This window comes from Aricia agestis, chromosome 12 (assembly GCF_905147365.1).
Source record: "Aricia agestis chromosome 12, ilAriAges1.1, whole genome shotgun sequence".
Classification (NCBI taxonomy): domain Eukaryota; kingdom Metazoa; phylum Arthropoda; class Insecta; order Lepidoptera; family Lycaenidae; genus Aricia; species Aricia agestis.
This window is the reverse complement of record NC_056417.1, coordinates 16,152,991-16,165,478: the sequence shown is the minus strand read 5'-3', so window position 1 is coordinate 16,165,478 and position 12,488 is coordinate 16,152,991. Positions and strand designations below refer to the sequence as shown.

The 12,488-nt window shown below is 41.1% G+C and overlaps 1 protein-coding gene and 1 long non-coding RNA gene across 4 annotated transcripts in view; one reads left to right on the top strand and one right to left on the bottom strand.

Moving 5' to 3' along the window:
- Positions 1–9,698, top strand: part of LOC121732623 (protein singed) — a 41,334-nt gene extending 31,636 nt beyond the window's left edge. For all 3 annotated transcript variants that reach the window (XM_042122574.1, XM_042122573.1, XM_042122572.1), the window contains exons 4-9: positions 1,314–1,461; positions 1,821–2,006; positions 2,442–2,670; positions 7,564–7,720; positions 8,150–8,311; positions 8,738–9,698. In XM_042122574.1, the coding sequence (XP_041978508.1) occupies positions 1,314–1,461; positions 1,821–2,006; positions 2,442–2,670; positions 7,564–7,720; positions 8,150–8,311; positions 8,738–9,065 (1,210 nt within the window). In that variant the 3' untranslated portion in view covers positions 9,066–9,698. The remainder of the gene's footprint in view (positions 1–1,313; positions 1,462–1,820; positions 2,007–2,441; positions 2,671–7,563; positions 7,721–8,149; positions 8,312–8,737) is intronic.
- Positions 9,699–10,104: 406 nt separating this feature from the next.
- Positions 10,105–11,516, bottom strand: LOC121732626. The gene is made up of 2 exons (XR_006036409.1): positions 10,958–11,516; positions 10,105–10,855 (listed from the first exon to the last, which is right to left on the bottom strand). It is a non-coding gene; the product is annotated as an uncharacterized LOC121732626 (long non-coding RNA).
- Between the last annotated feature and the right edge of the window lie 972 nt (positions 11,517–12,488).

Below are 12,488 nucleotides of genomic sequence, written 5' to 3'. Positions count from 1 at the left end.
TCCATAATTTATCCATACCGTACATGTCTTTATCACTCGCGCCGGACTTTACCATCATTCATCAATATTGCATAGACTAAGGAATATTTACTGGTCTGTGAATATTGCCAGTTAAATAATTTCATCTTACAATGATGATTCATTTAGCACTTCTTTATAAAAGTTTCCAATTATTCGGTCAGTGAATGTGTCGCGGATGTATGTTATCGTTTTAAGTAAATATTTGAATGGGCTTCTGAGCCGTTTGTTTCCTGTCGGAGTTCTCACAGACACAACGGGACCGTCATGTGATCAATATTTATTGCTAATACCTACCACACCCTCCAATCGCGTGAGAATTGAAAATCCATTAAACAAAAGCACTTTTTACTGTATTTATATCATCAGAAATTATTTGGTATGTTTGCTTGCTTGAGTACGTTTCGAAATTATTGAAACAATTTTGGGAGGCAGCTAATTACACGAGTCACGAGATCGAACAGGGAGGCACTGAAGCTGTTGTTCTCACATTTTGTCAATATTTCCTTTAATAGTTTTAATTAAACAATTAATCGATCGTAAATACCTAAATATCCCTTTTTCTGTGGTTCACTAATATTACCTCCAGTGAAATTCTGTTTGAAGACTGCTTAGAATCCCATCGAGTTGTTTGTAGTAGATATAGATCTAATCAGCACGTAACGAGGATGTGATTGGCAAGTCGAGACCTCTCCCTGAGGTGTCTGAAGAGCCCTCAGCCACTCAGCTCTCGGCTGGAAGAGTGATTTGCCTTTTATGTTGTCTCCAAGATGAATTATTTTTCTGCCTTTGTTTAAAAAGTGTCCGTTTGCGAGAAATGGAAATACTTAGTGTGTTAATTGGCATAATCAATATTGATAAATGATAATAATATTATGGCTCTAGAATCTAGATAGAGCCTCAGACTTAGCTCATTTGTCGAAATAATTTAGGAATTAGTGTTGTTAATAGTGTTAATTGGTATATTATTGATAATAATATTATGGCTCTAGATAGAGCCTCAGACTTTGCTTGCTTATTCGTCGAAATAATTGTGTTGTTAAATAATTGTTAGTTCTTGAGCTTGTAGATCTTACTAGACTAACTTTTCTTAAGTACGTTAAATGAAGTCAGTGTTTAAGTCAAGAGTGAACACAAATGGACAAATTCATTCCATTTTTGCATTTTTCTCAATTTAGCATTCATACTAGGCCTTTTAGCCTTTCAAGAGTCCCAAAACTGGATATTGCGCTGTTCCTTCAAATTTTTTTGCTCTTTTGTGTCTTTTGTCAGCAACTAACCTCTCCCTTTTCTAGCGTGTCCGACGACGGCAGCGGGCGGTGGGCGCTGCGCAACGTGGAGCGCGGCTACTTCCTGGGCTCCAGCTCCGACAAGCTCACCTGCACCGCCAAGGTGCCCGGAGACGCCGAGCTGTGGCACGTGCATCTGGCTGCTCGCCCGCAGGTAAGAGCTTACACAGTTTTAACAAGATAGTATACACATGGCAATACACTTCATAGAATTTAGAACACTAGTAATTTCTTAAGTGCATAAGGAGTATATTAGGACTTAGGAGGATAATAACAGCATTCTTTTCTGAGAGAAATTGCAAATAAACTCTATCAAAGTTCTGAAACCGTTCAACTTTCTTGTTGCACAGATCTTGCAAAGGCTCTACAAATCATTATTAGATATTTATTATTATTAAAAGAATCCCTAGGCTATCAGCACAATCAGCACGGCAGTTTCTTTTGTGTCAGTACTGTTGTCATGCCTGTAGTTCAGTTTTACGTTCCAGAAGACTTAATTTTTTTCTCCCCCAGGTGAACCTCCGCTCGATCGGTCGCAAACGTTTCGCGCACCTGTCGGAATCCCTGGACGAGATCCACGTGGACGCGAACGTGCCGTGGGGCGAGGACACGCTCTTCACGTTGGAGTTCCGCGCCGACGAGGGCGGCAAATACGCCCTGCACACATGCAACAACAAATACCTCAGCGCTGGTGGCAAGGTGAGATTGGCCATTTTCTGATAGTTGCCAACAACTTCTGGTTAGTTTATTCAGCAGTGATACAAATATTTGCATCTGGAGATTCATCCTTATTTAACATAAAATTGACATTTATAATATTTTATTTGGAACACAAAGTAGATAAAATACATGTTTGAATTTTGAGGGCTAAGACATATGTGCCAACACTGGCGCCTTTTGGGACTTCAAAGTTAAAATAATCCTCCACGTATGTGGCGCATAACAATGATGTTAATTGTGATCAATAAAGTGAAAGATGAGAGCTTGTCTCTTACTCCTCATCACCCGAACAAGCCGTCCTATCCGGTATCTTTTGATGATTTGTATATCTGATCCAGATCTTCACTCTCCTTTAATGTATTATTTCAACAATCTTCTGTACCAACAAATATCACCGTTAATCCTTGTCTGCAGCTTCTGGACACATGCACCTCGGAATGCCTGTTCAGCGCGGAGTACCACGCGGGCTCGCTGGCGCTGCGGGACTCGGCCGGCGCGTACCTCGCCCCCATCGGCTCCAAGGCGGTGCTGAAGACGCGCTCCACCGCCGTCACCCGGGACGAGCTGTTCTCGCTCGAGGACTCCCTCCCCCAGGCCGCCTTCGTCGCCGCCCTCAATGACAAATACGTGTCGGTTAAACAAGGTCAGTATCTACCATAGTAAGAATTTCTTTAAAGTTCCGTTTGTTTGTCCCTAAAATTAGGTTTCTATTCTTTCGCATTTCTACTGTGGCGGTGCTAGTCTGCAAGAAACTTTTATTATATCGTCGCTAGTAAGCGAAGTGTCAGTCTGCACGGAAAGCGGGAAAGTCGTGCAAGAACTGTAGTGCGTCATAAAATATCGCTAGGTATGTTACTCAGTTTGGTAAAGTTGCGGTGGGTTGATCGTGCCCGTAACTTTGCCTAAGCGGGTGAGTGGAGCACCATGGGGTTTTAGAGGGTAGTTCCTCGGAGAGTCCCACATACCCCGGCCGATGTCCCCAATCCGCCAGTGATGCGTAATGCATTTTCCCATGTAAAAAAAATAATAATAAAGGTATGTTACTCAGTAATCACGGCCATTATGCAAAAACAATGCTTATAAACGTAAGATAATCAGATAAATTCCTAGGTTATATCGCACCCAGACGATACCGTAACTTGAAACGTTAGCTGAGCCAAGTCTTCGACGAAGTCACACGTCACAGATTGTAGACCACGTAGACTTGTAATTAGTATTCACGTCTGCATTACTTAAGCACACAAAAACGCCACCACATCCCCAGCTGCCCGTAATCTGTGCGGCGGACGGTGACGGCCGAGCCGCCAACACACTTCATTGTTCCTCGCTCCATCGCGCATAGGAAATAACCATGGTCACGTAGACTGGGAGTTCGGACTTTAGACACCTCTTTTACCTTCTATAAGAGCGAATTTTCCGGGTTTAAGGTAAACACGTTGTCCATCGATATGAATAAACGATTCACAAAAGTTCCACGTCAAGGATGAAATCAGAAAATATGTAATGTTTACTCTTATTAGTTATAAAATATGGATAGCTCTTATAGAATACGGATGGATAAAGGCTGCCCAAAATAGGGATTGAACTGTCTTTGAGGAAACAGCAGACAGCGATAGACTGATGACGATAGTAGTAAATGTGTTATGTCATTAAGTGGTAGACTATTGAAATTCACCATAACTAAAATGCCTCTAGCTGTCTATACAAAAGGCGGGTTTTAAATGGGAACCTCACAGACAAGTGAGGCGACGTTTCCTGTAGACGGCGGAGTGTGGAGACAGACGTACCTATAACTTATAGATAAGTAGGGGCCAGTCTGCAATTTCAATGCGGCATTTACATAACTCAACCGTCGCAGTGGGCTGTGAGAATACGGGATAGGTTGATATTATCAAATGCCTGCCACTTTATATTATGTACTCGACTTAGTGCTATCAACTGTAAGTTCCAATTTGCTTTAACATTTTTGCAGTTTTCTTTAAAGCTAACCTTCTAAATGAGACCTCTTATCATCACTTTATAATTCATTATCACCTGTTAAGGATAACCTAACTAGTTATAATCATTTTCATTCTAAATTGTTACTTTACCACTTATTTAATACAATTTATGTAAAACGCTCATTCATAAGTTGTTTTAAAGTTCCGAAGACAAGTTGAACAAGTAACCTACGTATACAATATTATAGTAAATCTGCATTGCGTTCGGAGTTATACTACCTCTGAAACGACCTTAATACCAACAAAATAAAAGTCATATTATGAATCTGAACGCATATGGGAACCTGATATGCCGTGTCATCTAGTCCCATTGTCCTCACAGGTACAGGACCTATTGTACCTTGCAGGTTGTATCACAGATTGACTCATAAGTCATACATGTTTTGTTGTGGTTGGGAATCAAAAGCTAATAAATCATGTTCGAAATGTAAGGAACATGTTCAAAAAAGTATAAGGCTATACGTGTATTGTATTAACTATTTAGGCGATAAATGCTATATAATACGAAAACAGAGCAAGCCTTTTTACGTGATTGATTTACTAAACATGCAGTTAGCGTTGTTCGAGTCACACATAAATGTAAAATCTTTCTTATTCGTAGAACTTTGTCACATAACTTCTTATAAGATTTCGATTTTAGCGTTCATTCAGATAAGCCAAAGCCAAAGTGAATGTTCATTTTCTCCAACGCGTCACGCGCTAGCTTTTAGGCTTCTCGTCAAAAGTCTACTAACTTCAGAGTTGTATAACCTCTTGTGTTATATACGGTATACCTCTGCGGCCTTCGCGTGCGCTCGGCAACAGAAAGTAAAGCATTGTTTAGTTTTCCCAGCGTCAGTATAATGAGATGGTAATGCGTGCGTGAGATGCGTGCGCTCTCCCAGCTCCCTGCTCCCCGACAATATGGCACTACTCACTAGTGTTACTAGTGTGGATAAGTACCTATAACACTGTCTAGTGTTTATGACAAATACAGTGCTATACCAACTATTATAATGTTAGCTTCTAAAGTATGGTTGCCAGATCTATGTTCTAGTTTTTGCGTCTTGCAAAATAATTGCTGTCGCTTTTACAAAGGGACAAAACGGGAAGATAGCAAATAGATATAGCATAATACGAACTTGACGTGAGAGACGTGGGCACGAACGGGCCGGCTCGACCGGAGAAATACCACGTTCTCACAGAAAACCGGGGTGAAACAGCGCTTGCGCTGTGTTTCACCGAGTGAGTGAGTTTACCGGAGGCCCAATCCCCTACCCTATTTCCTTCCCTACCCTCCCCTATACCCTTCCCTTCCCATCCCTACCCTCCCTTATTACCCTATTCCCCCTCTAAAAAGGCCGGCAACGCACCTGCAGCTCTTCTGATGCTGCGAGTGTCCATGGGCGACGGAAGTTGCTTTACATCAGGTGACCCGTTTGCTCGTTTGCCCCCTTATTTCATAAAAAAAATACTTGGCAGTAAATAAAGTAGGCACTATTAGTCGAGAAATTGGTGTAATGGAGGACTTACGTTATTTGGTCTGTTTATTTATGAATACGGGAAATCAAGGACTTAGCAATTAGCATTGACTTGAAACAAATCAATTAAATAAGGTAGTCCCATCCATCTATCTACCTAATCAATTTCTCTGACAGTGCATTTTCCCTTACAAATTAGAAACTCTGCGCTTGATAAATGTCTGTTTGCAGCTGTGGAGCCTGTACCTGTAGCTACACAGTACTAGAATGTTCTATGGTACGCACTCGCAATCACAGAACACAACGGGCCGGAAAATCGATAGTTGGCCACAATAAAACAAATGGGGCTTGAAACTTTACGTTTTGAGTCGAGCTCGGTTTTGTTTTGTAGTCACGAATAACAGTCCCTCTCTATTCGCTGTGGAACTGCTACGTTTTTTAGTTTCTTAATGTTTTTTTCACAATACATATTTTGGTTTAGGATTAAACCACAGACTTGGTCCTTCGAGCCGCTCATATGAAAAAGCATATTGCGTTACCTCTAATAGGAATTAAAAATCCATTTAGGGGACTACAGCAGCAAAATATACCAATTATAACCCAAAACAATAATTATTATAACCAAAACCAACTCTAAACTTCAAAAACTCTTTGTAACCAAGTACAAAATTCATCGACAATAGCTTAGCGCTATTTACCAACTGTACATTATGGTCATAGAAGTCTACTTAGACCGCTTTGAACTTATTACATAAATAACAATCATAACTGCTCATCTAGCTCATACCTGTCTATGTAGCTATGTGTGTGTGTGTGTGTGCAATACAATTCCAGCAACAATCGCTCTCGTCTCCGTTATTCGCCACAAAAACTTCTCATTGTGGCAGTCGACTGTCGGCTGGCGACTTTCCACTCTCTCGCACGGATGCCTGAGCCGGCTCGTGACGGACAGACTAATTAATATATTCGGAGCCGACTTATCTCTAATGCCGCAATTTCAACGGAATGTTTGATTTTATGTAGCGTGAAGATGCCGACTGACGTGATTAGATTGGGATTCGGAACAGAGATTTGTATGTACCTCGAGACTTCAAGAGTTTATTTGGCTGTGGTCCCTGGTTACTGTAGTAGCAGAAAGTTTAGTGAAATTAAAAATGAAAGCTGCGACAAAATATGAAGCGTTGTTTGTTTAAAAGACGATAAAATGCATAAAAGTAAAATTTCTTAAGACACACTTGCACAGATTCAGTTGGTGACAACTTTCAGTTAAGAATCATAAACATAATGATGCTATTTCTTACATAGGAAGAACGATTATGTTTTAACATACTATTATACCCAGGACTACTTACAAGATTTGGGTTGTGGCAGATTTTGGTGTGTCGTTTTAAGTTTACAAACACTTGAGTATGTCTCGCCAGTCGCAGTCTAGGGCCATGTGGCATGAAGTCAAGTGGCACAGTGACGGTGCTCAATATCGATATCATACATTATGATATCAATTGTCAGCTGCTGGTTACATTCTAAATGCTTACCGATATGACATAATAATTTTGAAAGTAACCTAATCAGTAAACACAAGTTATTTGCTGCTTGTGAACGCTAAACTATTAACTATCTCTTGCTCGTACATTTTGCTCCCATAGTATCAGCTCATTTTTATCCCAGAAAATGTAATGTAAAATTTTAACTCGACCAAATCGATGTGCAAGTGTTCTTTATTGCGCGACTTACGTACGAGACATTAAAATTAGTAGCTTTATAGCCCATATACTGAAACGCACTACATAATATTGTGTTATTGTGCCGTAGCCCGTACCTATTAAGAAAAATAATGCTTAAAAAGTGTGTAATAAAATATACTGTTATTAGTCTAATATATAAAGTTCTCGTGTCACAGTGTTTGTACGCGAACTCCTCTGAAACGGCTCAACCGATTTTAATGAAATTTTGTACGTACATTCGTTAAGCCTGAGAATAGATTTTTTATCGACTTTTTTGGCAAAACGTTTGTCGGGTCAGCTAGTCATGTAATAAAAATAAATTCTAACCACATTGTCGTTCCCCACTCCCCAGGCGTGGACGTGACGGCGAACCAGGACGAGATCTCGTCGCACGAGACGTTCCAGCTGGAGTTCGACTGGGGCACGCGGCGCTGGTACATCCGCACCATGCAGGACCGCTACTGGACGCTCGAGACCGGCGGCGGCATACAGGCCGCGGGCGACAACAGGTCGGTACCATTCAACAAAAAACTGAAATGGAAAACTAACACTAAGATGCGAGCATCTCAGAATCAAATGATCTCCCTAGAGCGCTGGCAAAAGTAATTTTGACTCTGAAACTGAGCCATATAAAAAGCGAAAAGGCAAATTTTATCTTTCTTTTTCACACATTCGGATTTTTGTGAAACAAATAGCTGTTTACGGTTTAGCGTTTTTCACTTCTATCCATGTTTCTAACCTTTTTCCGTGTCTTGCCATTGCGTTACTTTTGTTAAGCGCCCTCTATCCGCAAGACATCAAACTAAGCATTTAAAAATCGATTACGTTTTTACCGGCGCTATCTGGAGGAAATGGGATAAAAAATGTTTTGTCTTTTGGATTTGGAATATTTTATGTCTGTTACCTTCTGAGTTCTGACCAACATGATTACATTTCAGGTCGAGCAACGCACTGTTCGAGCTGGAGTGGTGCGGGTCGGGGGCGGTGGCGTTCCGCGCCAACAACGGCAAGTACCTGCTGACCAAGCGCTCCGGACACCTATACGCCTCCGCCGACACCGTCGACGACAACTGCAAGTACTACTTCTACCTCATCAACAGGTACGTACCATCATATTACCGACATTTATCAATCTTATTTAGGGCTTTCACCTCTCACTGATAAGTGCAGGATAGTCTATCCACAATTTATCTGACAGATACTCCATCTGTCCGAATACAGATATGTTGTGGATACCTAGCTATCCGACACTTAACAGTAATTGGTGAAACAGGCCCTTAAAAGTTGAAAAGTTACATTACTTACTACGTCAATTGCTGTTTATTTCTTATAAGGTTGTTATTTAACCCAGTCATTACGGTATCCTCCGGGATCACTATACTTTTTGTGGATAACAATCACAAGTTTATCAGCCTAAACTATAACTATCCAAAATGTTCTAAATCCCCTCGCAAGTTTATCTATCTTAAGGACGTGCTTATTATAATTTGCAATAATAAAAAGATTACGATAATGTGTGGTTGCAGGCCGATCCTGGTGCTGAAGTGCGAGCAGGGCTTCGTGGGCCCGAAGGGCGTTCGGCTGGAGTGCAACAAGGCCAACTACGAGACCATCCAGGTGGTGCGCGGGCCGAAGGGCGCCGTGTACTTCAAGGGCTCCAACGGCAAGTACTGGCACGCGGACAGCGAGGGCGTCACCTGCGACAGCGACAGCCCCGAGCCCTTCTACCTGGAGCTGCGCGAGCCCACGCGCCTCGCCATCCGCCAGGCCGGCTGCTACCTCGCCGCCGCCAAGAACGGCAACTTCCGCCTGGGCTCGGCCGACCTCGCGCACGCCACGCACTGGGAGTACTAGCGCCGCCCCGCCCCCTAGCCCTCCCCCCGGCCCGCCCCCCCGCGGCCCGGTGCATTTAGTAACGTTAAGGCTATTTATCGCCCAGCGCGAATGTGATCGTATCGGAATATCGCTTGTCTACTGTAACCGTAGATTACTCATCGGTGGATCCGCCGAGGTACTCGCTTGGATTTATCGTGCTTTATTTAAAACGTTGTAATATTTATTGGCATGTTAGCGTCTAGTCTGATCTGCGGAGCGCAGTCCCGGGCGGTGCGCAATACCGGCCGCGTGCTCTGCGAGCGAGCGTCATCACTCATCCCCCTCGGCCCTCACGGCTCGCTCGCTCGTCACTCATCCTAGTGCAGGACAATTTTTTATTTCATCACTTCGCGTCGTATACCCTGCACTAACATTCGCACGAGGTCTGGCTTCTCTACTGTAAGCTAGTTAAGGTAATTTAAGTCGCTAGGATTAGGCGGGGCTCCGACGGACGTCCATTCCAGATTTTTTAACTTTAGACGAGATTTTTTAGGATTTTTTTATACGATTTTTGTACGTATCTGGTGCGGGCGGCGGCCGCGCCGATCCTACACGGTTGTACGATAATGTCTTGTAAACTATTAATGAATAAATTATAATCATATTGTAATACTTGACTCGTTTTATTTTCTACTCCCTACACTGTCCGGGCCCTAAAGTTAATATACCTAGCGGAATAGAGAAACAAAGGTCTGAGCAAGAGAGATGTCACTATCAGTAACACTGCGTGGTAAAAAGAGACGTGTGATACATGACAGCAGCACTCTTTTTTTGACGTCCAGTCGGCACGTGCCGCACGTTGACAATTTAATCTCATAGAATTCATGTTCAATCATGCTTGTGTAAGTGTACACGTACACATATTTTTCACACAGATGAAAACCAATTTCGGTTTCGTTTGACAGCTCGAGATTGTTGCTCTATTCCGCTAGGTATTATTAACTTTATGGTCCGGACTACTGTAATATGATAGTTACAGGTATCTGAAAACAAGCGAGAGATAAATGAAACCACAATAGTTGAAAAACTTATATATTTTAATTAAATAGTTACATTAATCTTTACAGTAGTCCCTAGCTAAGTGACATATGAAATAGCGTCGATGCGTCGTATTGGTCGAAATCAATAGCGTCATAAAAATAATTTATCTACATTATAAACGAAATAATAAACCGTCGATTCCACTAGTCAAAAGAAAAAATACTATCAAATATATTGCCAGCGGAGAATATTGTATATGAAACTCGGTTATTGCTGTCGAGGCTGGCAACTTGTAAACAATAAATAGCGGCGACACCGGACGTCGTCCGAGTACTAAATAAATAGTGTAAATAAACCGCCGTAAGACAATATATAAAATGGAATATTTGTACGCAGCACACCACACACATACACACACTAGCAGACTCCACAGCACGCAACTTTGCTGTGATAAAAACGTATTTATAGACCAAGATCCCAGGGCTGCCAGGTACAAGTTATATTCTGACGGAAAAAAAAAGTTTTAAAGTTCACTAGTGCCACCTGTGACGAAATGTAATTTTTTCTCTTTCTTAAATATAAGAAGAGTAAGAGAGGCATCACATTTCAGATTAAAAGACTGGCGCAAGCAGCCCCATGTGTATTTATACTTGCAAAGCTAGTTACTACTAGACTTACTAGTCTCAACAGCCTAGGACCTCATTCTTAAATACGTCAATTTCCTCAGCATTATATTATAAAAACGCGTTGCAAGTTAATTCACAACACCTTCAATTTTGTAGTATAGTCTGTCAAAAAAGTGAAGAAATTAAAAAGTGGCAATCGTAGTGTCATCCCTCTTTTTCTTAGATTGATTTGAAAGGGATGACACTACGATTACGACTATATACCGCAGCATCGACAATTTCATTATTATCTTCAGTCATACTCAAAAACCATAGCCCAAATCATACAAAACATCACTGTATCCACCGAATTAGTAATTTTATTATTGAGTGTTAAAATTTAAACGGCTGATAAAAATAAGCTTGAAATATATTAAAATTTATTATCTAGTACATTTTCATTAATAGTAGTCAAAATCCACAGCGTAAAATATCGAAAGGTCTGTGCTTCGAGTTGTGTTGCCAAAGCAAAAATGTCAAACTATTACAACAACTTAGTTCCGTTGTTATGGCCACACTGTGACTATAATTTTATAAACATTTAGTGGTTTCTAAACACATCACATAGGTTTTTTCAACGGTACTGAGCAAAAACAGAGAATTTGACAAAAGTAAGAATTTTAAGTCAATTTTCTAACATGTTTGTTCTAAAAGTTGTTAATCAAGAAGTTTGTTTAAATGTTTTATGTCTGTCCTGTGACATAAGCGAGAAAGAAGCAAAAATTGTATCGAGCTCATAAAGTTAATATACCTAGCGGAATAGAGCAACAATCTCGAGCTGTCAAACGAAACCGAAATTGGTTTACATCTGTGTGTAAAAATATGTGTACGTATACACTTACACCAGCATGATTGAACATGAATTCTATGAGATTAAATTGTCAACGTGCGGCACGTGCCGACTGGACGTCGAAAAAAGAGTGCTGCTGTCTATCACATGTCTCTTTTTACCACGCAGTGTTACTGATAGTGACATCTCTCTTGCTCAGGCCTTTGTTTCTCTATTCCACTAGGTATATTAACTTTACGATCGAGCTATCATCAGAACATTGACTCTTAAGTCAAATGCCTTTCTTACAGCCTGTATGTAATTTAAGTAGCACTTATGAAGAGATTTTAATTCGAATTTGTTCGTTACGAACAGAATCCACTCGTGCAATTCCCGGGTGCGAATGTGGACTTTATTTGTAACGCCACAAGTTTTACAATGTATTGAACGTTACTTAAGGCACGATACACTATTGCGAGCCGTCATTTCACCTACCGAGTAGAGTGGCGAGTCAGTGCCCTCAAGCGGCATCATGATCTATCGGTTCGCATCGCAGCGTTCTAGTCAAGTATTATTTAGCATCGAATAAAAAATAGCAAGTTAAATAGCTGTAAGCGCCGCAGTGCGTAACAGTGTGGATGTCATTTTTTTCATGATCGCAGACTGTTGCTGCGTATGTTAATAATAGCAATATCATTTTTAGCAAGTACGAATGTTTTAATTATTGCTAATGGGCATTTAACAATTCATTATTATTGCTAATGCTATTTCTACCAACACTACTGTCTCGCCACTCTACTCGGTAGGTCTGTTCTTGGCATTAAAGTATGCGATCGCTTTCGATTGTTGTTCGAATCGGCTTGAAGTTAAAATCTATCGAATTTTAGGTACCCTATTTATAAGCCTTATCTTCAACACTAATGAGCGCGCACGGGGGAAAATTGCCTCCGTCGTCTGTCATTTTCATTTCGAGTACCGACTGTAGCA